We start from the raw sequence: 22,998 nt of genomic DNA, 5'->3' as shown, positions 1-22,998 counted from the left end.
CAGTGCTGCTATGAACATTGGGGTACATGTGCTCCTATGCATCAGCACTTCTGTATCCCTTGGGTAAATCCCTAGCAGTGCTATTGCTGGGTCATAGGGGAGTTCCATGGATAGTTTTTTGAGGAACCTCCACACTGTTTTCCAGAGTGGCTGCACCAGTTTACATTCCCACCAACAGTGTAGGAGCTTCTCCCCATCTTTAGGCAATCACTGATCAGCTTTCTTATTTAAATATTAGCTTGCATTTTCTAGAATATTATGCAAATGAAATAATAGTACTCCATACTTTGAAAATAAATGTATTTAATGTCCTTCTTTCACTCAGCACAAAGAATTTGCAATTCATCCATGTGGTCACGTGCATCAATAATCCATTCTTTTTATTGTTGAATAATAGTTTATGATGTAGATTAACTAGAATTTGTCAATTCACTTGTATGAGTCTTTTTTTTTTTTTGGCATAAAATACACACCCTTTACTTTTTCTGTCCATTGTTTTTGGGAAAATGATTAGCCTCTCTGATCTTTATTTCTCTCTTCTAGAAAAATATGAGTTTAATGTTTATCTCATGGGAGTTTTGTGAGAATTAAACCACTGAGTTCATTGCCTGACACATAGTAAATACTCTACAAATATTAACTTCCTTTCTAAGTTATCACTCAGTTGCCTCACTGGTATCAATTGTCAGGTAACACTTTGCCTCCTGTTAAAATGTTTTCATTCTTTTCTAACCATTTTGGTGTTCACTTAGCTTGAACTTTGCCATATCTGTCCAACAGATATGGGAGTACCAGGACAGTTAGCTCCCTAAACTATAATCCTTCTTTTGGATGATACTAACTTCAGTAACTGATGACAATTTATTCGAATGCTGGACACATGTGCCAGACTAGCTCCAGGAAGTGTATGGGTGAGAGATAGAGACAACAGTCAGGCTAGAAAGGGGTCTGTTTCTACAAGCTTGCAAGCTGTGTTTGCATTGCTAATATTCTCTTTTAAATGAAATGATATGTGTCTTTGAGGGGCTTGTGGAGAGGGGCAATTGAAAAGGATTATGGATTTGAGGAAGCAACTAAAGCCCTCCTGCTCCACCCACTGCTGTTGTTACAGTTCAGTTCTCTTCATTTTCTTTTCCAAATTATGGTTTCCTCAATGCCACTCCTTTAAAACTTTCCTGCCTAATCAGACTTCTTCCATTAAAGTAAATATAAATAAATAAATACATGGTTTTGATTTTCTCTCTCTTCATATTTTTCATAAATGTTATGTCCAACCGAGCTACTGAACCTAGTTGAGTTGATAGAAGACAGCGGACAAAGGAATTTCAATTTCCCTTCTTAGGTATTGTGAGTGGGGGTAGTGGCTAGGACTGAACACCATGCAGATAAGGCAAGGCCAACATATTAGTCAATGGGACCAGGTGAGTTTGCCCTAGAGCTAATTATAATCGCTTAAATATGACCTTATCCACATAGGTTTTTGTTCGCCAAAAAGGACTGCTAGTATTAGCGTGTAGTGGTGGGGGAGGTGGGGTGGGTAAGAGATCAGTGACATTGTGAATGAAAATGCATATACATTAAAGATGCTTAGTTGCCAACATCGTTTCTACATAAGGAAGACTGTATCCATATTGCGCTTAGGAGTTCCTTACTGGAATTAGGAACTACAGAAGTATGAGTGGGCTGCTTACGAACTTTGAAATCTTCTAGCATGCATAGTACTGTCCACATACAGAGGCTGCAGCTGATCAAAACAATTACCAAGTGATCACCTTCTTCTTCACTATTCAGAGAGGTTGAAATTATTTGTTTCATTTCTGCACCTTAGTGATTAATAGAAATGTGCACTCCGTCAAATTTTTCTTGAAAAAGATAAATTTAGAATAATACAATGCTTTTATTTTATCAGGATAACGCTATAATATGCAGAAATCTACAAATACTGATACCTCTGTGGATACCCTGAATTCCACCCGTCAAGGCACCGGAGCTGTGCAAATGAGGATCAAAAATGCCAACAGCCACCACGACAGGCTGAGCCAAAGTAAATCCATGATCCTCACCGATGCCGGGAAGGTCATTGAACCCGTAAGTCAGATACCCCAAAACTCCCATGCTCCCTTATACAGAATTCTGTTAAAAAAATACTAATTAGCTTTGTTTTATTTGTTTTCCAAATGTGCACGAGAAAACTGTTTTTGTAATGCATTTTATCTTGCCTACTTACAGTCATAATAATATCCCCAGTTGCGAGAGAAGAGCTGGGCTTAATCCAGAGTGATAAAGTGGATTTGGAGCTAGACTGAAGAGCACCTTTGACTCATTTTAAGGGCCTCCACTATCATGCTTCAGTGTTATAAAAATAATGAGGTTATGCTAGCATGTGGTGTTTGTATTTCCAAGTACAGTACATCACTTTGAAAAGCCAGAGGCTAAAATTAGCTAAGAATGAACTGAGGGGGGAAAAAAAACCTTTAAAAAAATGTGACAATATCTTCCTTAAAATCTCCCAACAATATATAACATTGGAATTACGATTTGATTTGGAATGAGCCTGAATGATTGAAATGGTGTGGCGATTGAAGGTTTGGAGAGGAAGCCATTTTGTCTCGATAATGTGTCATTAGGAAGATTTGAAATAAAATAGTTAGAGATGAACTCTACTGCCAATTGTGTCCCTGCCCCTGCACGCATCCTGAGCCACTAAACACACTGATTGCGATGAGTCTCCTCTGGTTAATTTTCTTCCATAATGGTGGTAACTTGCAGCTGAGGCCATAGGATGTTACAAAATTATTTATGCAGTGTTAGCCACTCTTTTGGACCCCAGATCTATTTTGTTTCTCACAGTGAGAGCAAGAGCAGGAAGTAGGTTAGCTGGGTAAGGGCTGTGAGGCCCAGTCACTCTGCAGAAACAAGTGAGCCATTAATTGAGTGTTCTGCTAATATCGTTGGGGCCTATGAAATATTCAGTGCCCTAACTGAGTTATTAAATGGGATAAACTTACTGAGTGGCTGTTACCGACTATATTTATTCTCGGTTTTCACTCAAATTTCAAGTGTGAAATTAACCCAAAACCATCTCAGGGGCCAGGATTTTAATCATTCTTTCTTCAGGTATTCTAGACAAATTTAGCACGAGGACGCCAGTGATTCTATTTTGGGAGTGGGAGACACATCCTGAGATAAGGTATCGAGAGATGCGTTTCTCTTTATTGACTTTCTCATTTAAAAGGATCGTCTGATGGGAAGCACAACATTGCTGGTTTTTAAACCACTTAAAATGTTCCTCGACTATGAACTTGAGACATGGTTAGAGTAAATTATTGGAATCTCTATAATGTATTATCAGTAAGAACTGTACCTTTGAAAAAGTTTAAAAGTTAAGTATATTTAATGATGCCTAACATATTTTATTGGCTGTGTTTAACAAAAGGCACTATGCCACAGTTGTTTTTGACAAGCATGAAAACATCACAGCATGAGACTGCAAAAGGAATTATGGAGAGAAATTACAAGTGATCCATCTCTCAATGAATTATCCACCTCAATAGCCCGCAGAACTCAGCTACCAATTAACACCTACTTTATTACATGTTGGGATGTACTTAATAACTTTCATGTGTTTATGCACTATTACCTTGACTGATGCCTCTTGTACAATTAGGCATAATTGGCATATCAATATGCAAAAGTTAAAAGGATTAACCCTCTTAAAACTAATGAGCATTTCTGTATCCAGCTGCTAAATGAGACAAAATTAGCATTTTTCACTTTTGGGCAGGATTTTATCATGCAGTTTCTCATTGTTGATATTACCTTGTTACATAACTTTAGTTTGGGGGGTTATATGCTGGACTGCTAGGGAAGAGTTTTCCAAAGTTAAATTAGCTATAATGATCCCAGCTTTTGTTTCCGCATTCTTAGCCTGGGCAATATGTATTCCTCGATAAGGAACAAAAATAAAAGTTACTTTTGGTTATGTGTGCTCAGTGCATAATTATATAAAAGGGGTATTTTAGTGAGGATATGTCATTTCACCGAGAAAACTTGGCGCAGAGATACTGTATTGAAAGCTTGCCATGGCACTAATTTTCTTTCTGTCTCGGTTCTTTTCATCTCTTTTTTCCATGCACAATTTTCTGACTAGATACTGACAGAATGTAAAGTATTTTGGCATATTTATTCAAACAAGCCTGTTAAAGATATCTACTCAAGCTAAACTAAGAACTTGATTTTTCAGAAGTTGGAGGTTGGGGTGAGGTCAAGGGGGGAGATATTGAACCTCCGAGAGGTGGGAAAAGATAGATTCTAAAAACGTGTGCACGTGTCGCCTGCACCACAGCTTGTAACAGACACATGCATTTAATATGTACAGAAAAAAATTAGAATTACTTAGATTAGTGCTGTGTATGTTATGCACTGTGTTTAATGTATATGGCACTTCTATATTACATGTTCCCTGGCATAACAGTGTGCAAATCTAATATGGACTTATCGGAGCATATGACACAAGAATCCGATATTACATTCATCACGATTTCGCTTATTACAGAAAGTGATAAAGGGTTCTAGGGTCAAATCAATTATATAATTCTGTCATTAATTTGTAAAATCCTCTTTTTTCACTGTGTTCAATTAAAAATATGTTTAATATGACTGTGAACTCAGAACACCACATAAAATCCTCCCATATACATCATAAGAGCCTGGATTCTTGGTATCCTAAACAGAGGAACAGCTTGAAATGTCAATATAAATAAGCACTTACTTGACCCCGTGCTACGCAAACACAGGTGATTTACTTATTAAGTTAAAGTTTTCATTACCTAAGTGCTGCAGGGAAACATTTTCGTAAAACAGGCATTAATCCCCCATTAGTACTTCTTTGGCGCTGTGCATCATTTTCCTTAAAGACCAAATAATCATTTTTACGTAGTTGATAAGATCAATGCCTTTTCAGGTTTAAAAAGGCCACTCTGCTGCCTGGGAAATGTTGGAGAGGTGGGAAGTTTGGACACGGGAGGACTTGGTTAGCAGAAAATTGGCTTTCTGTAAGAGAGATCTGGAGACCTCCGCTTGGTGGGGAAGGAACGCTCCTTGGTCTCGGTGATTTGTTGTCTCATTCTGAGCACCGGAGTGAGACCTCTTAAAGGTGCACTGCTTATTTACTCGAATGTGCTAAACACAGAAGCAGACGGCTTAGTGAGCGTAAATGGGGGGCAAGTGAAGTGTGCCTCTTTAAGGGCTGAAAGGCTAATGTGCAATCCAGCAAATAGCTAATGCAAAAGGTTTAATGTGGCTTTGATGTTATTTAGAAGAGGGAAGCTCCAGCCTACTAGACAGTTTAGAATAGATATTAATGAAGAGTTTAAATAGCCCAAATCAGGAAAATTGCAGACATAGGATTTGCAGACAGGAGCAGTTTCGGCATTTAATGCTGGTGTCTTAAGCACCAACATGTATGAATATTCACCATTTCCATCTTGTAAACTCCACGGAAGTGCAATACTTTATTCATGGCCATCACAGACAGGGAAATATCTTTTTATTACTGGTAGGTTGAGGACTTAGGTCGAGCCCTTCCTAACTGCTAATTCACAAGACCCACTTTGCTTCCATTAACAGACTGTGCCTGTTCATTTTTCTTTTTTAATATATTATAAAGAAAAAGAGGAAACAATTTTCTTTTGTTTCTTACTTCTGTGATTATAGGATACTTGCCAAAGTTGTGGCTAGCCAAAAAGGCAGACATAAAAATTGCTACTAAAAATATAAGCCTTCTGTTTCGCAGAGTTTTTGAGAAATATTATGAGACTGGAGGACTTGTCCGTGTTTACTTCGAATCCAGCTTATAGTTAGGTTTGAGGCTTTGTTTGTATAAATTGTCCTGAAGTGGATCCTGATATTTAATTAAAATGACACTAAATCACATTGAATTGATAAGAGTTGGCATCTCAAACAAAGGTAATTGCCCGTATTGGTTTTCTGCAAAAATAGCGCTGCTTGGAAAATGTGCAGCCACCACAGACTGTCAACTCCATTTATAGATCAATATGTGAAAACCATTGATCAGGCAGGCATGTATAACAGTAACACTTTGCATTTATTTGTTGTTTTTATACCACATTAAGGCTTACAGGATTATAGGCTTCCTAAATATTTTGACTTCCTCATAAATATATGATCTGTTGCATGTTAATTAAATGAGAGTCTGCAGCCATTTCTAAAATTGTTTTTAGTTTGATGATTTCCTTTTATTGCTGTGGATTGTATGATCTGAAAATGGATTAGTTTCCTTCTGCATAAAGATTATTAAAGCTTATTTTAATGTGTCCTATTTAGTGTAAGATGTGGCTGCCTTTTTGCTTTGAAAAATATAGATACAGACAATTATTTTCTCTTAGCGAGTGGCTGATCTTTTTTTATTAACTAGGCATTCTCAGAGCTCAGGGTAGAATTATTTCCTGACATATTTTGCACACTCTGTAGATAACGGGTCTTCTTGATTTCTTCTGATAGAATTTTTTTTCCTTTTCTTTTTATCTAGGTCTGTAGGACCAGGCATCTGATCAAACATTATGTAGAAAATAAACTGATCATCTCAATTAAATTCTAGACACGCACAAATATAATTTGAATTCTATTTTTCTCATTCGAGAACAAGCCTTATGAACTGTTCTTGTACACTGCATTCTGCAGTTAAATCTTTCTTATCTCATCAATGTAAGGACAGTGTTTTGTTCCTAATCTTTATTGGACTATTGTGGATGACATTTGTAAGCCATTTTGGTTTATAAGGGAAAGCTAGAGGACAGTGGAGTGAGACTTTCCCATAGATCCAAGCCTCAGATATGACTACGCAATAATGTGTCTTCCACTGCAATTTTCTTTGCCACGGAGAGGTCAATTTTGTTGAGAAATCTTTTTATGTCCTCTATATACATTAGGAGTGCTGCTTTCGAGACAATACTTGGCTTTATATACAATATTAAAGCAGCAATAAAAGAAACAAGATTTCAGAAATAAAAAAAAAATCATGAGACTCAAGGGTTACCTAAGGTAGCTACTGTGCTGTACAGCAGACTCAAAAGTTTATTAGCCAGAATTCTGACTTTTACACACTACGCCCAGGGGTGGGGTGGTGGAGAGTCGACACCACCAGAGATTTCATTCCTTGTCCTTGCTGTCCCATGCCATCTCCTGACGTGAACATTTGTAACTCTCCTCTCCCGACCACAGACTGGACTTGCCGAAGGTTCAGAAAGTTTACAATGACGGTGTAGAGTCTGTGCTTCAAAGAATGAGCGGAGGCTCTCGAATTCACATCCATGGCTGCCTCGTTTCCATTTTAACTTGAGCATAGTTAAATTTGTTTATAATCTCCTACTCATTGAACATGGCGCTGAATGTACATGAGATACATTTTTTTTAAAGTTAGTCCTCTGATTACTAATTTGAATCCAAAACTCTAACCTTGTTAGCATCTGGACTTATTTCCATAATAACAACCCCTTCAGAACCTACAAAGTAATGAATAATTGACAACAAATGAAATGTTTTGATAGTTGTCGGCACAAAGCATGTTTAATGTTTTGTGTTGCTTCCTAGCTAATTATGTAGATGACACATTTGTCAGACCTTGACTGCCATTAGAAACGTGTTTCCAGAGGGGAGAAAAACAGGCTATTCATAGAGTAATTAACTAGAATGCTCAATGACCTGTGAGAGATTCAAATCGCTGCCAGTTCAGACATTGTTTTGTTACAGAAGCAGAGGGGTAATTAAAATTCCAAATTACAGTCCTATGATGGAGCATTTGTTTGTTGACAGTATACTCTTACTCTAGTTTGTTAATTCTTTTTTAAATTGCTTCTAATCCATTTTATAGCTTTAGGAGTTCCGTCTTTGAATTTACTGACAACTAATATTATGGTAAATTGTACTTCAATGGAGTACTGCAGTGCCTCACTGTTTCCAGGGAGCACAAGGTGGGTGGGATAAAAGAGCTCCTTCCCTAAACTGACATATCAGGTGCTGTCAGTAGGAATGGCACGAACATGGAACATCTTGTTAAATACTGCGTTTCCAATGCTGCATTAGGGGAAATGTCCTAGCAGAAAATGCACAGACAAACAGGAAATGATCATAAACATCTAAAAGGGAGAAAGAAACCTAATCTCTCAATAAGAAATGACTGATGAAGGAGTTCTGTTACCGAGGAAGAGACAGGAGTTGGGGCTGAGGATGATTTGGGGAAAGGTGTTGAGCTTAATGCAGGGAGACACAACAGTCTACAGGAAAGCTTTCAGAGATCACTCGAAAAGGAGGGCATATTTTACGAAAGTACCTTCCATCTCAGGTCAATAACAGAGCTCAGGATAAGAGGTTATTACCTGTGATTTTTTTTTCAAGGAATTATTGGCATAGTTTACAAATCCAGAAGGCTAATATAGTCTAAAAGATTCAGCTCAAGTGAAATATTTATTTAGGTTGCTGAAAGTGAGAATATAGTTTTATTAAAAAGATCTGACAGAAGTCACACGGTGTTTGATGCAGGCGAGCTGACAGAGGCATCCAGTGAGCGTTGATTATCCCGAAGTCACTGTCAGCTAGGATTGATTTTCACTTTCTCCGCTTATGTAACGGTTCCTGTAATACAGCTGACCCCGAATCACGTTACCTTGTCATTTCTCTGCATGGATCAAGAGGAGATGAGCTGAAAATAGCTAGACACTGACCTTGAACTTGCCACAAAAGTGAGAAGTGACAGTGGGTTTTTTCTGTAGTACTTAAGGCAAACTGTTCCTCTGTTGAGTTCACTGTAGCAGCACAAGGGGGCAGAGCAGTACTAGAGATTACAGGTAAAACAGCTTCCGCACCAGCATGGAAAGGCTCTGAAATACCAAGTTAGAGCCAGAGGTCTCATTTTTACATCTTAGTGTAGACATAAAGGAGAATCACTGATGAATCAAAATCTCGGGTCCCCTGATGTTCATAATCAGTAATCTAAAAGTGTACATTCTAATTTTAAAAAGGTTACCTAATACTCTGTGTGGCAGCAACTATGCTTTTTACTAAATTATTTGCAGCACCTCTTATTTAATTCATATTATACTCTTCACTCTTAAAATAACTTTGGAACCATAGTCAATATTTTTAGGAGAGTTTTATGGCAAATTCCTAAAGTGATATGTGTCATTGTAGGTATAATAGAATCAGAAGATGGGAATGGGAACAGTCTTTTTATACTTATGAAGTATCAAAACCCCAGGGTTAAATAGGGGTGTGCAGCCACAAAGAGGTAACAGGCAAGCTGGAAAACGATGTTTGTCACGTGATTTACGCTCGTGTCCACTTTGTAAATCTCTCCGTTTTAATATCTGCCTAGGTTTTCACAAATTCCCTTTAGTAGATCATCGTTATGACCTTGGCTAATCTAAAACACCATATGTTGGACATTCCTTTGCTTGCTAGCACTTAGTTAAGGTAAATCATTGTTGTACTCATGCTGAATGTTTCTCATAAATGGCACCGAAAGAAGCAGAGAACTGCAGCAGGTTGAGAAACAGAAGAACAAACGCAGGCTTGGTTATAAAAAGGTTGTAAATGCCTTATGTAATGGCAAAATAGCATCTTTCATGTGTGGTGATGGCACAGTAACATTGTTAGCCTCCACAGCAATGAGATTCATTCTTGCATATAATGGGTACTTTCTCTGTGTGTATACACACACACACACACACACACACACACACACACACATCTCATACATATCCATGTATATATACATCTCTATATCTCTAAAAATACAGATATACAGAAAGATGTATAAAATATTTATGTATTTAAGCTTATTTTTATATTCTGGGAAAAATAACCACATGCATACATTTACAAGTTGAAATATCAAACTGCTTCAATACTCCTGTAAATTTAACTCAGGACACACTGATAATATGAAGATCTGAGAAAGAAGTAGAATTCTAATATGTTTCGAGGATGGAATAAATAAGAGAACATTCTGTTGCCAAGAATGAGGTTGAAAATATTCAGAATACCTGTGTCATCATAGAAGTCTATAATACCTTGTTTTGAGTCTCACAGAGAAGAAAGAGCCTTGTGTTCCAAGCATAAGTCATCCAACTTGGAAGGTTTTGCCTTTTGTTCATGTGTGTTTGTGTGTGTGTGTGTGTGTGTGTGTGTAGGAGCAGAGGTGGGAGAAAGGTATATGGTGGAGTAACAGTTACGGCTTGGCTGTGTCTAAAACTGACATCTTTGAAGGCATTCCTGAGTTGCACTGCGTTCCTAAAGAGTCCTTGGCATTCCTGCCCCCCAGAGTGCACAGAAGACCTCCTGTGTGCCCACTCTCAGGTGGTGGGACCCCATTCCTAAACGGTTCATGAGCTTCTGCTTCTGAGGTCAAGGAAGACGTAAAGGCGTTGGCTGCTGACACACGTCCCTCAGAGTCGCTTCCCCACTCCCTTCAGTGTGTAAGGCTTCTAATAAGGGACTCCAGTCCCTGATGTGTTCAGAGTCAGTTTATTGTTACCATCTGTTTAATTACCCTCTCAGGTTTGTATTGAGAGGCACGAACGTATTTTATCCAGCCTTTGAATCCCTGTGTTCCTAAAGAGATGTGGGTAAAGTACGTGTCAGTTTTCAAAGAGCATATTAAAAACTGATAAGCAGAGCTATCTCCAAACAATACCATATAAGGAAAATGCATTACTTTTTACATGAATGTGTGTTACAAGTAATTAGCAAATGTACAGCGATGTGGCACCCTCCCCCAGCAATGACTCCATCTTCTTTACATATAATCTCATATGCCCCTCCTTTGAGGTGATGGATTTTTATGATTCCCATTCACTTCCAGTGCACTGGCAAGAGGTTTGTTGGGGAAGAGATGGGAGGTTGAGCTGTTACAGGATGTACAGTTGTAATTTGTCAAAGCAGTTTAAGGATCTATAAAAGTGAAAGAGAAACCATATACTCAAAAAATGAGAATACAATATTTAGAGAAAGGTGGGGAAAAAATAAAAGGAAATTCAGAGTTTTCTCCTCCTCTTCCTCCTCCTCCATCGTCATCTTCTTTTTATCTTCTACATTTTTTTCCTAGAGAAGCATTAGCATATTGTTTCTGGTGGCTGCTGTAGTTACTTACTATGATGTGGTACGTTTTCCACATTCAAATGCATTTGATAACTAGAATTACACCAGCTAACCTTCTCACCCCAATTGTGTTTGAATTATTTTAGATACCAACATTTGGGTGAAAATAGAATAATAACAGAGAATGAAACAAAACCAAGTTTAAGTGTTTAAATATCAAAATGCTTTAGAGGTCTGATTCTGAAAACTAAAAGGAAATAAATCAGGTGATTTTACTTCCTAAATCAAGCAACAAACCAAATGATTTCTCCCTTAGGAAGTGATTTCAATAACTGAACATTTCCCCCAAGATTCCAAGATGACATTAGGTTAAAAATGTGTTTGAAACTATCCAGAAATAGTAGTATTGTGTTTATGTGAGTGCTCTTCCACGATACCAAAGACATAAACAACCAAGGGACTATGTTCTTTCTACTCCTTCATGAGGAAATCAGTGCTATTCTGGCCTCATGATTACATCTTATTTCTGTGGAGGAAGAGGGACGGCGATAACACTAACTTTCCTCCATGACTTTCAGTCACCTGACTTGCTTTCTTTCCCACAGGGTACAAGGAAGCTGTAGTTGTAGTATTTCCAATGAGAAGGGACATGTGTCTCCTTGCATTGAATTGTATTAGATCATATCATGTAGCACAAAGTGACCCAATATAGGAAGACAAGAAAACAAAGTGACAGTTTTGTTTGCTCAGATATAAACACCGCCATCAAAACATGGGGCCAAATTCTGGAGGCCCACAGCCAGATTGCAGGAATTAAATATCAAGAATGATATTCTGTACTTGAATAAAATGTATTCAAGGCATCATCTGTAATCATCAGTGAAAAGATAATGAACAAATAATCTTAGCTCAGGTTAGCCAAACTGAGTGCAAATACGACTGTTTTTAAAATCCATGATAAGGTGAATTGGCTGATGCTTGATAATGCATCACCCACTGTGGTCTCACCTATTGATCATGGCCTGACAATGGGTAACCTTTCATGGCAACTTCCTCTTTTACCATGAATTATTGACAGTGTTAATGCCAATAACACATGATCAAATAGACAGGAAAGAAGTTTACATTCCTGGATGTGCTATCCTTAACCTCCATGCTTTTAATATTATAGTTTAAAAAAATAATAAAAAGAAAAAGAAAAAGAAAGAAGACATTTCTTTCTTGTCTTGAAAATACCCATGAATTAGCTTTTACTTTCACACAGATTATTAAAATGACATCCTTATAATTCTCATCTCTAACACATTCCCCAATTTTTAAGGGAATATTATAATTGTCATTTTTACCCCAGTGTCCTCTACTTTGTATAACAAAAATCCTAGGGATATTACTCTAATGGTGTGTCCTAAGGTCCCTGAATTAATAATTTCCTGCTCACTGAGTTGTCATCCTCCCAACCGTGCCTTTTAAAAGTCCTTCAAGTAGGAAGTGAGCAAGCAGGTCAACTACTTTCATTCATTATTTCATTCATTAGTCTCTCCCTTTATTCACCGGACAACACTTTTTGCTACCTACTGTATGCCAGAGACAGCTTTGCTTGCTGGGGACACAAAACAGAATGAGTCTCTGTGTCTAGGAGGTTGTATTCAAGGGTGATATAGAGTCCTTATCCTGGGTAACCTCGGCTCTCAGCTCACTGGCTTCCTCACTTCCACAGCACCTCCTCACCCTCAACGCTAGTGTCAGTGTCAGGCACCTTACATTTTGTCACAAAGATTGTACACAGTATTTAAAACAGAACCCGTGACATCAGAGACCTTCACTATCCCTTCCAGGAGATCTAGTCCTGTGAATTGGAAAACTCAAGTGAGATGTCATTTTAATTTTGAAACGGTGGCACTCACACTTGATGCTAACCTACTTTATACTCTATTTTTGCATAAGCTGACCACTTTGCTATGTCTCATCTCTTTTGATATACACAAGTTATTAAGGTACTTTCTTTGGTAACAAGTCAAGGTGCAAAGAGTCTTATCTGGTTAAATTGATGGTACCTCTTTTCTTCATTCCTTCTTCTTACTTCCTGTTCCATGTCTTAATGAATTTTAATGATAAACTTTTCATTGGAGTCAAAATAATAATTCTTATGAATAAAAATTAAAATTTTAGTATGTTTACTTGACATTTGTGACTGTTTATGCTTTCAACATGAAAACTGAACTTTATGGATTTAGGCTTTTATGGAACTTTCAAAATGTTCACCACATACTTGACTTTTAAAAACATTTTATTATGATCTTTGCTGTTGGGCTCTGACTAAACATTGTCCTCCAAGTAGCCATGATTTGTGGAGTTTTGTTGGGTTACTCGTGGAAGGGATGATCTAATTTTCAAACCTACTTAAGCATACATCATTAGTGCTGTTTTTGTCTCAAAGGAGTTTGCCACCATAGCTGTTAAAACACATTGCCAGACATGACACTACTGTGGACTTGTACTGAAACAAAGGTGGATAATGCTAAACATGAAACAAAGATTGGAGAACATAGGCTCAGTTGAAATATGAATTATTTTGAGGCTTACTTCATTCAGAAAAAATAAAAAGAAGGAAGGAAGGAACTGTTTGAAGAGTAATTTCTCCAAATAGACAAACTAGGGACAAATACAGTAACATCCAGGTAGTGAAATGAACTGATCAGCTAACCAGCTTAAAGATTTAGCTTTCCTAAAACAAGATGATTCTTAGATATTTCTGATTACTTGCTCGTTCATAAAAATAAGTTCTATTAGACCTCACAATTCCCTATTTATCATATGTATGTACACTTGATAGTAGTCTTGCTATGAGAATGAGTGAGAAAACCCAGATTAAATTTTGAATGCCTCAAAGAGAACTGTTTTGCACAATTTGACCTTGACCCTGAGCTTTTCTGCACTCATGCTGTCCTTGCTATATCTGAGTTCCTCATCTCCTGCCTGACTGCTTAGCTAAAACCAGTCTTGGAAGATCCATGCTTTCCAAGGTCACCCACATGTCCCTAGAACTCTGATAGCTTCCTTTCACCTATGCTCAAGGACCTGTTTAAGGACACTATTGACTTCATATATACTATTTACGTTCTGTAGTAAGGCTAACGGGTTGAATGCAGGTGTTACAAACAAGCCGCTGACTGAATTTTGCCCACAGGCGGTTTATTTTGTTTGGCTAGGATGATGTTTGAAAAATCTTTGAATTTCAAAGCCTTTTGTTAGAGTTGTGTCTTCACTAGTTTATGTTACCTACTGGGCCCTGAATGCCTGCTTGGCATTTCAGTGTGCAATCTTGAAATGATTTCATTGATTGGCCTATTCAGGAGTGAGAACATACCGAGGCAAGTCAGAAGATGACAATTGCTAGTTATAAATTTGGAAATTCAGAAGATGACAATTGTTAGTCATACATTTGGAAATGTAGTCCCTACCACATTTCACTGACAGTGTAAAAACATTCTGTTATATAGCTAAATATGAATTTTCTTATTCAGATTTTCTCATTTGGGTTTAATTTCAATTTTAGACACTTACATTATTATAAATTAACAAACATCTTGCTGCCTTTTATACAACACTAAAAAATAACTGTGATTATCTATGGAAATGGCGTTCTCTTGTCACCAAGTTATAAATATTCTGTTTATTCTGGGTTATCTATGATTTAACTTTTGTGGGTTTTGTTAAATAGTTCTGAAAACTCGATGAAAAGCTACTTTGTATTTAAGTGAAGCAGTGCACTTCTAAATCTCATTAAAAAAAGAATCATACCAGGACCTTAAAAATGAGAAATGATGCTATTTAACAGTTCACAATATTATGCAAAATTTAAATCAACTTAGATTTGACTAGTCATCTTATTACTTACCATTTACTTTACATTCCTCCTAATTAAACTTAATTTGGTGATTTTTAAACTTTGTTAGGATTTGTATCTCTTTTTCAGTGGACACGTGACATCCCATAAGAAATGAAACACACATAAAAATGAGTTCCGTAGCCTCAACTCTGCTCCCTGTAGCCAAACATTCTTTTTCTGAAGCATCTGTTTTACCAACTCAGAAGCTGGGTGCCTTTATGGAGAGATTAGGTTCCAATGAGGAAGGAAAAATACCTTTGAAACAAAGATCAAAGAGCTCTCAGAGATCTCTAGATTGGCATCTTGCATACTTAATTAGACCTAAAGACCTGTTTTATTTGGCTCACATAGTGTTTTTACCTTATTTCTTTTTAATTGAGCTGAAATTTGAACACTGAACTTTTACATAAAAATTTGTATATGTGACATGTCTCAGAAAATCAGAAATTCTAGCTTTCCCAGGCTGGTTCCCCAAAGGGCAGCAATAACGGCAGAAAGTGAGCAGTTCTTGATGTATCTGGATGTGCATCAAACTAGAGTGCCCTCTGGTTTGCAGCCGTTGAACTCGGATCCCTTCGCTGGGCTGTCACATAGCTGAACTTTGGAGTGGCAATGCCCGCCGCAGCAAACGTGTTCCAGCCTTCTTGCCCACGAAGGACAGAAAGAAGCTGAGTTGTCATTCAGAGAACTGTATAACTCCTGTCTCCTTTGAGTAGAACTTTCCAGGTTGCCTCTTTGAGATGGGAATAAGGTTTTGAAATAGGAAGAAATAGACTCTTTGATACATTCAGGTGGTTACCTACATAAATGAAACTTTGGAAAACTATCCTTTGCTGAATTCCAGAGACACTAATTAGTACCCCGTGGCACACATATCTCCAATGACAAATCAAAGACTCGGTCATGGGGAAATGTGGCAAGTGTCTGTCCCTGAAGTGGCCCCTTCAGGTTCAGTTAGAACTGTCAGTGGCAAGTATCATAAAGAGGCTGTAATGCCCCTGTTTGTTAGTTATGAGTTTGGTCCATATTCAGCATTTTGACCAGTAACGTTTGACTTTAGCCACGATTAGAATTATTTTTAGGTAATGTAAGCCAGGCATGAATCATACTCTCAGGTAAATCTACACGACGGTGGTCATGTAGCACTTCCAAGTGCTTTGCCATCCCCTGGCAGCCAATAGGAGTCTGATTATGGACATGAAATAGTGCTGGGCAGACCTTGAAGACTGTCCTGACTCTGCCTCTTCCTTACTATGTTACTTTGGGGAAATATCTTTGGGGATATTCTTATACATATGTTCAAATTAATAATTTAAACCCCCCACCATTTACCTATAGGATAACAACAATGAAAGAAAATGACACATATAAAGTGCTAGGTATGATCCCTGGGCACAGAGAAAGTGTTCAAAAATTGTAGGAAATCACTGTTATATTTATGTTCCTCATTTGTTTGAAGTCGTTTTAGCTGGTTTTGTAGCTTTGGGCCTCTCTGCCATTGGATCCTCATCTTTCAGTAAACAGGCTCTCAGTACTCATCTGGATTCTGAACCGTTTTGATTCAAGCCACCTAGAGCTCTTCTTAGTGAACCTCTTCTTGATCCATTTCAGCTTCTGATTCTTAAGCAAATCTTCTCTGGTAATTGATGCTGTTTGCTAATAATGCCTGCTGGGGTCCATCCTCAGCTATGACTCTAGTTAGCTCTTACATTACAATACCAATCATACCAACTGTATGGCAATAATACCAATGTTTACCGTTTGGGGACATCTACTATGTATTCAACACAGTGCCCCATGCTGTAACAGTGAAGATTAGGTTAAACCTTCATATCGACAAATAGATGATGAAACTAAGATGTGACTCCGAGAATGCCAGCTACCTAACCACAACCTTTGGCCATTCTGAGGCACAGTCTGTATAGATCCTAAGCCCTGAACTTCTTGTCTTATACATCCCATGTTGAGATTATGGTATGTTCCACCTGGCCCAGAGAACAAGTGCCAATTAAAGTTCTGCTCAACTTTAAAGAACCAATTAAAGCTCAATCTCCTACCCTATGTTTTATCTGGCTGGCCGTTCCCTCATCTGAAATCATATAACCATTATTCATTTGATTAATTATGTGATCGTTCATCATGCACAGCTTTAGTGTATTTCTTTGTAATTTATTCTGAAAACTTTTAACATTTATTACTGTTGTTCAATTTTTATATTTTTATACTGTATGTCCCCAAGGAAAGTGAAAAGTCCTTAAAATCAGACATTATATTTAACCTCAAAAGAAACTGGCAGAAAATAAGCTATATAGGCCAAATATGTATAAATAGATTAAAATATTTGGTTATTAATAGCATCCAATGATATCTTTTCTAATTTCTGAGTAAAACATTTTTGAAGACACTTTTTTGAAGGGGCAAAAACACCTACAAGAGTATGAAAAATTAAAATCTAGGGATATCAAAATTATGAGAATAAAGGAACTGAACTGAGAGGAGGAAACCATATCAATCCATATGTGCTTTGTCTCATGAACAATGAAGTCACCATTAAGGATCAAAAAGGTGCCTTATGTCTTCAACTTGCCTGTCTTATAATTCAGAGATTATGATGTGTGTGCCAACCAAAAATTAGGCAAGAATTCCTCTCCTACACACGTGCTTTTTTTTGAAACAGCCAGACTTGTGTTGCTCTTTATCCTTGCCCATCATATTAGAGCCACACAGAAACTAAAACTTCCAGAAAACTACACCGTAGGAGGGATAGTAGGGGACTGGCTGTAGGATAAGGCGTCCTGGGAATGACAGTAACCACAAGGATATTGCTGAAGAAGGAGCTGGAGTCACCACCAGGAGCACCAGTAGAAGGGCAGTCTGGGGGCCTGGTTTATATATAAATATAATTAGTCCGGGTGACTGTCAAATGGCTCTCAAGCTGAACCTAAATCCAGGAAGGGAATTCAGCCCCCCTTCTGGATAATGAATTCGGTTGAGAAATTGTCACACAAACTTTTGTAACCAATAGAGATTGTATTTGGCCTCATGTAACAAAAAAGTGAACATATAAGTAAGTAAATGGGTACACAAATAATGGGCTTAATTTTTTGTGTAACAAAAATCCAGAGAGTAACTCCCCAACAACTGTCGTGCTCTGCTAAACAAAGTATCACAGACACAGGCTTCTTTCCCCTTTTCCTCACCGTCTTTAGAATGTGGTTTATTTCCTATTGCTGATCTTCTCATGACCAGCAGATGGCTGCTTTACCTTTAGCATCTCAACTGCATTCCAGGCAGCAAAGAAGACAAGCAAAGGGCAAAAGTCCTGTGCAAGCTGAACCTACATTCTTTTAAATAGCTTTCATGGAAGGTCAATTCAGTGATTTCTACTTACATCTCATTTTTCAAAACTGTATCACATTGGCTTCAAGGAAGACTAGGAAATGTAATTTTTAATCAGGATAGTTCACTGCTGCAAACACAATAATATCAGACAGAGATAGGGCTAATAAGAGATCAGAGTTAAATGATAGAGTGGATTAGGAGTGAGGTGAGAGCGAGAACATTCCTAAGATCATATAGGGTTTTGCAGTCTACGATAAGGAGTTTAGATTTTATTACTTAATGCACAACTGTAGGCCACCGAAGGATTCTAAGCAGATGAGTCTCTCTGGTGGAGAATAAGTTAGGAGAGGAAGGTGGAAAAAGGGAATACTATTAAGGAGTCCAAACTATTCTTGACCCAATAAATCATTGTAGCTTGTGCTAGATAGATTGAGTAAAGACATATGGAAGAAAACAAATTACAGAATATTTTGAGCATAGAACTGAAAAAGCTTGCAGATGGATTGAATGTAGGTGGCAAAGAAGTGGAAAGGCATCTGGGTGGAAGAAGATGTTTTTCCTAGATGGAGAGACTGGGTTGATGGTAGTGCCAATCACTGACTTGGGAAGAACCAAGAATGGTATAGATTTTAAAAAGTGATCAGATTTGGCCAAGTAGTTAGATTTGGTTGTGGGAAGTTAGAGATTTCAGTGATGTATCGAAGTCAAAGTGTCAGTGGGACAGTCAATTATGTGAGTTTGGAGATCAGGAAATAGGTATGCCCCAGAGATATATAATGTTGATGTCAAATATATAATGTTGATGTCAACTACCAGCTGGTGATATTTAATGCCCCAGAAATAGTCAAGATCCCATTAGGACAAAGTGTAGACATAATGAAGGCTCAAATCTTCAGGGTAGGTCTGCAAAGAAGTTGAAGGGGTGACTAGAAAGGTGGGCATGAACCAACAGATGTCCTTGAGTTTTAAGAAAAAAGTGGTGCCTGAGAATATTTAAATAAGTATAAATGTCACTTAAGCGTCTATAGATTCAGTTTCTTCACAAAGAAAAATATTTCATAGGAATGGAAATTAGGCAGAACTAGTGGATCTAAATGTTGGCATTTAAAGATATAATGAAAACAAGGATGTTATTTGTTTCACATATAGGTATTTTAGACATAATTTTTAGTCATATATGAATATGCATTCATTTATAAGTAATGTTTGTCCACATACATTTGAATAAAATCTAAGCAATAATAGATGTCTTTATTTGTTTTAAATGTTATCTTTCTGCTCCTGGTAAAGGAAAACTCAAATTTTATTTTGCACTTTTAACTTTCCCATTAAAGGTATCAGATTCTGGTTCAAGAGAAGCAATCTCTCATTACAACATCACAAGGAATAAGAAAAAGTCAAAATGTCTGGAAAATGATAACTGGCTTCCACATGCAAAATAAATGTTCAAAGATAGAATCAAAGGGCAAACATCAAGGAAAAGATAAAGAAATAAACTACACACAGATAATAAAGATAATCCACAAAACTAAGGGAAAAAAGCTTTAATTTTATCTTGAGCAAATTGAGTAGATATATTTTTGAACTTTATTTTTCATTTACAGTTTGCCCCAGGATAAAATGATAAGCTCTATTAATCAGAAAAGGTTAATGGCATATTATTTCTGTGGTGGATTGGTAACAGTCTCCGAACCAAGTTGTTTGTAACTTCTATCCAAGTGTACTATTGTACCTCGGCGGCAAATCACATGAAAATGTCAACCGTATGTTTGATTTTACCCACTTAAAGAAAAAAAAAAAATCCCACAAGGAACATTATAAGATAATGGAATGTGTAAAATTAATCGTTTTTCAAGGGGTCTTTTCCAGTTTTATTTTCCTTGGTTGAATTCCTTTCTCAATTTGGCCCTCATGATATGCATTCTGTTATTGGAAGATATGTTTGTGGTGACTGTACCAGAGCCCACTTTGAGTCAACTCGCATTTATCAAACAATTCCCTCTCACCCAAGTATTCCCAGTGTAGTCACTACCAGTGAGTCTTCTTTATTTGTACTCTCTATTTGTACCTGGTGGATTCGGTATTATGTTAATTCATAAAACCAACTCTGCCAGGCCCCCTACAGTTACAATATTAAGGCTGTAACTGAAACGATATCTCTCATATTGATCTTCAACCAGAAGTTCTTTGTCCTGAAGCTTTTGTTTCACATTTAGACATTAATGATCATCTTCACCAAATGAGAAGCTTTAATAATCACCAAAAGCTGAATGAAAAGACTTTGATCATCACCTTTGAAGGTGCTTTATTCCAACATCTTCCCCATCCATAATAGCAAACAGTAACAGAGCTTGTTTTCTGAAAGAAATAAACAAAATGCTTATCGAGACTTAATTCTTTATAGAAATTATCTCCTTTTCTATTTTTGTCAAGTAGTTTTAACCTTACACACTCTATTTGTTTTCTAGGTCATACAAAGACTGTCTGCCTGTGAGTTATTTTTAGTATTCTGATTTTTAACAATTTAAAAGTCTTTCTATAGGAACTGAAGTGTTATAAATTCTGCTTAAATGATAGAAAGTAGGAAGCATTTTAGAGTGCCTATTCGATTTATGTGTTAAAAGAATTGGTACAGATTAATCAGTGTAGGCTCCCCCATGTCTGGAGGGACAGAGAAACTACTTGATGGTTCTTTCATATTCACATCTCCTCCTGGAAAAAGTAGAATAATGACTCTATAATGAATCCCCTATACAAACACAATGTATCCTTAAAAAATATTAACAATATTTTTGTAATTGATCAAATGGGAAAAAATCTCTTTAGATATTAATTAGACATATTAACATTATTCACTCCACTGCGAAAAAAGTAACAACACTATGGAGACTTTTCATATCCAAGTTTTAAATCAACTTCAGATTGTAGGCTATTCATTTTCCCTGGGAACCTGCAGATGTATAATTTGAAAATGGACAGTCTATAGTGGTAGACTTATGCATAGACAGAAGGAAAGTTAGAGAGGGTTAAAAAACATCAAGGCTAAATTTTTATGGGTCATTAGCTCTTTAATGCATCTCAGGAGCTCCTAAACCAATGAACCAAGAGCCTTGGGAAACCTCTAGTCTGACCTGAGTGGAAGAAATAAGGAAGATCACAAGTATTACCAGTGCTGAATGCTATTAAAATATTCACAGAAGACTAATTTGAAAACATATTAACCACATAGTAAGGTAAAGCCTATCACAGATCAAAAGCTAAGTTTTGGGACAGGAAACAATTGGCAGATGTAATTGGCAGATATTCAGGGAGGAAAGACTGGAAGAAAGAAGGCTGGGATAGAAATTGACCTGATAGCTGTTTAAGGCCTGTGGTTGGCAGAGATCCTTATGATAATGATCTGTTTCCATTGGTGTTTCTTCCCTGAGGAGACAGATGCCTGAGAAATGGAAACTCTGATGTCTCCATGAATGTGGAGCAAGCTTCTACTTAGAACTACAGATCTTGGGGTGAATAATGCTCTTTAAAGTTGTCTTCACTAGCCCCTACAACTCTGTTACTCTTAAGTCTTCTTCCTTGAACTTAGAAATTAGTGTTATATTTTCAGCGAGCCTTTCTACCTACAGTAAAACTTTGGTTTACGAGCATAATTAGACATGAAAGCATGCTTGTAATCCAAAGCACTCGTATATCAAGGTGGATTTCGAGAACCGTTGGCTTAGTTATGGTCATGTGATATTCAGCCTCACATACTACTCATATCAAGACATCACTTTTATTAAGTTAAAATGTTTGCTCATCTTGAGGAACACTCATAAAACAAGTTACTTGCCATCCAAGGTTATACTGTACTGTAAATCTCTAGTATCTCTAGGGCTACAAGTGCTTATCATCTTGAAAATCCACCCAAATGCTAGATGTAGTTTCAAAGGAAAGAGTCAAATTCCGGTCACAGAATCAGAAAAGATAACAATTTGAACAATAATATTAACAATAATAAGATTGAATAATATATATAATACACTAAAGAAATTAATATTTTATGATACATTAATAATAAAATATGCATTACTGTATAAAGAAAACTTTTTTTAAGTGTTGGGAAATTTCAAGGCCATTACTGCACTGTCAGGCTTGAACAGTTAGTTTTCTATAATCTTGAAATTTCTCCCACATCACCAACTGATCATGTGAGAAAGATATATAACTTTATTCCCTTAAGCAAAATACTCAAGATGATTTTTGTCACACACTTATAAGGATCCACAAAGATCATTCTATATTGATGGAAAATGTTAAGTAGGCAATGATATGGGAAATTTTTCTATTATTCACCTATACAACAGTACATTTTTCCTTCAAAGTTTTGGTTGTAATTTTCAGAAACAATTAAGGAAATTACTCAATAAGATAATAGATCTTATGCTTTGTTAATCTGGGAAATCCATTCAAAAATAAGGTGGAATTAATGTTTATATGCAGGATGCAAGCTATTAATCAATTAATTATTATATATCCAAAACAAATCTGGGCTTTGGGCAGCTGGTTAAAATTATTAGATGATAGCAGAGGAAATCTCCTTTCTTTTGTCTTCTCTATCATTTAATATTAGATAGTGAAAACCAACTGACAGGAAAATCTATATAAAATCA

The 22,998-nt window shown here is 36.9% G+C and overlaps 1 protein-coding gene across 4 annotated transcripts in view; it reads left to right on the top strand.

Annotated features, from left to right (window-relative positions):
- The window catches only part of ARHGAP15 (Rho GTPase activating protein 15), a 599,315-nt gene that overhangs the window by 26,169 nt on the left and 550,148 nt on the right, over positions 1-22,998 (top strand). For all 4 annotated transcript variants that reach the window (XM_029934637.1, XM_029934639.1, XM_029934638.1 and 1 more), the window contains exon 2: positions 1,910-2,088. In XM_029934637.1, coding sequence (XP_029790497.1) covers positions 1,924-2,088 — 165 coding nt within the window. In that variant the 5' untranslated portion in view covers positions 1,910-1,923. The remainder of the gene's footprint in view (positions 1-1,909; positions 2,089-22,998) is intronic.

This window comes from Suricata suricatta, chromosome 3 (assembly GCF_006229205.1).
Source record: "Suricata suricatta isolate VVHF042 chromosome 3, meerkat_22Aug2017_6uvM2_HiC, whole genome shotgun sequence".
Taxonomy (NCBI): Eukaryota; Metazoa; Chordata; class Mammalia; order Carnivora; family Herpestidae; genus Suricata; species Suricata suricatta.
Note: the sequence above shows the minus strand (reverse complement) of the source record. Positions and strands in the feature narration are given on the sequence as shown.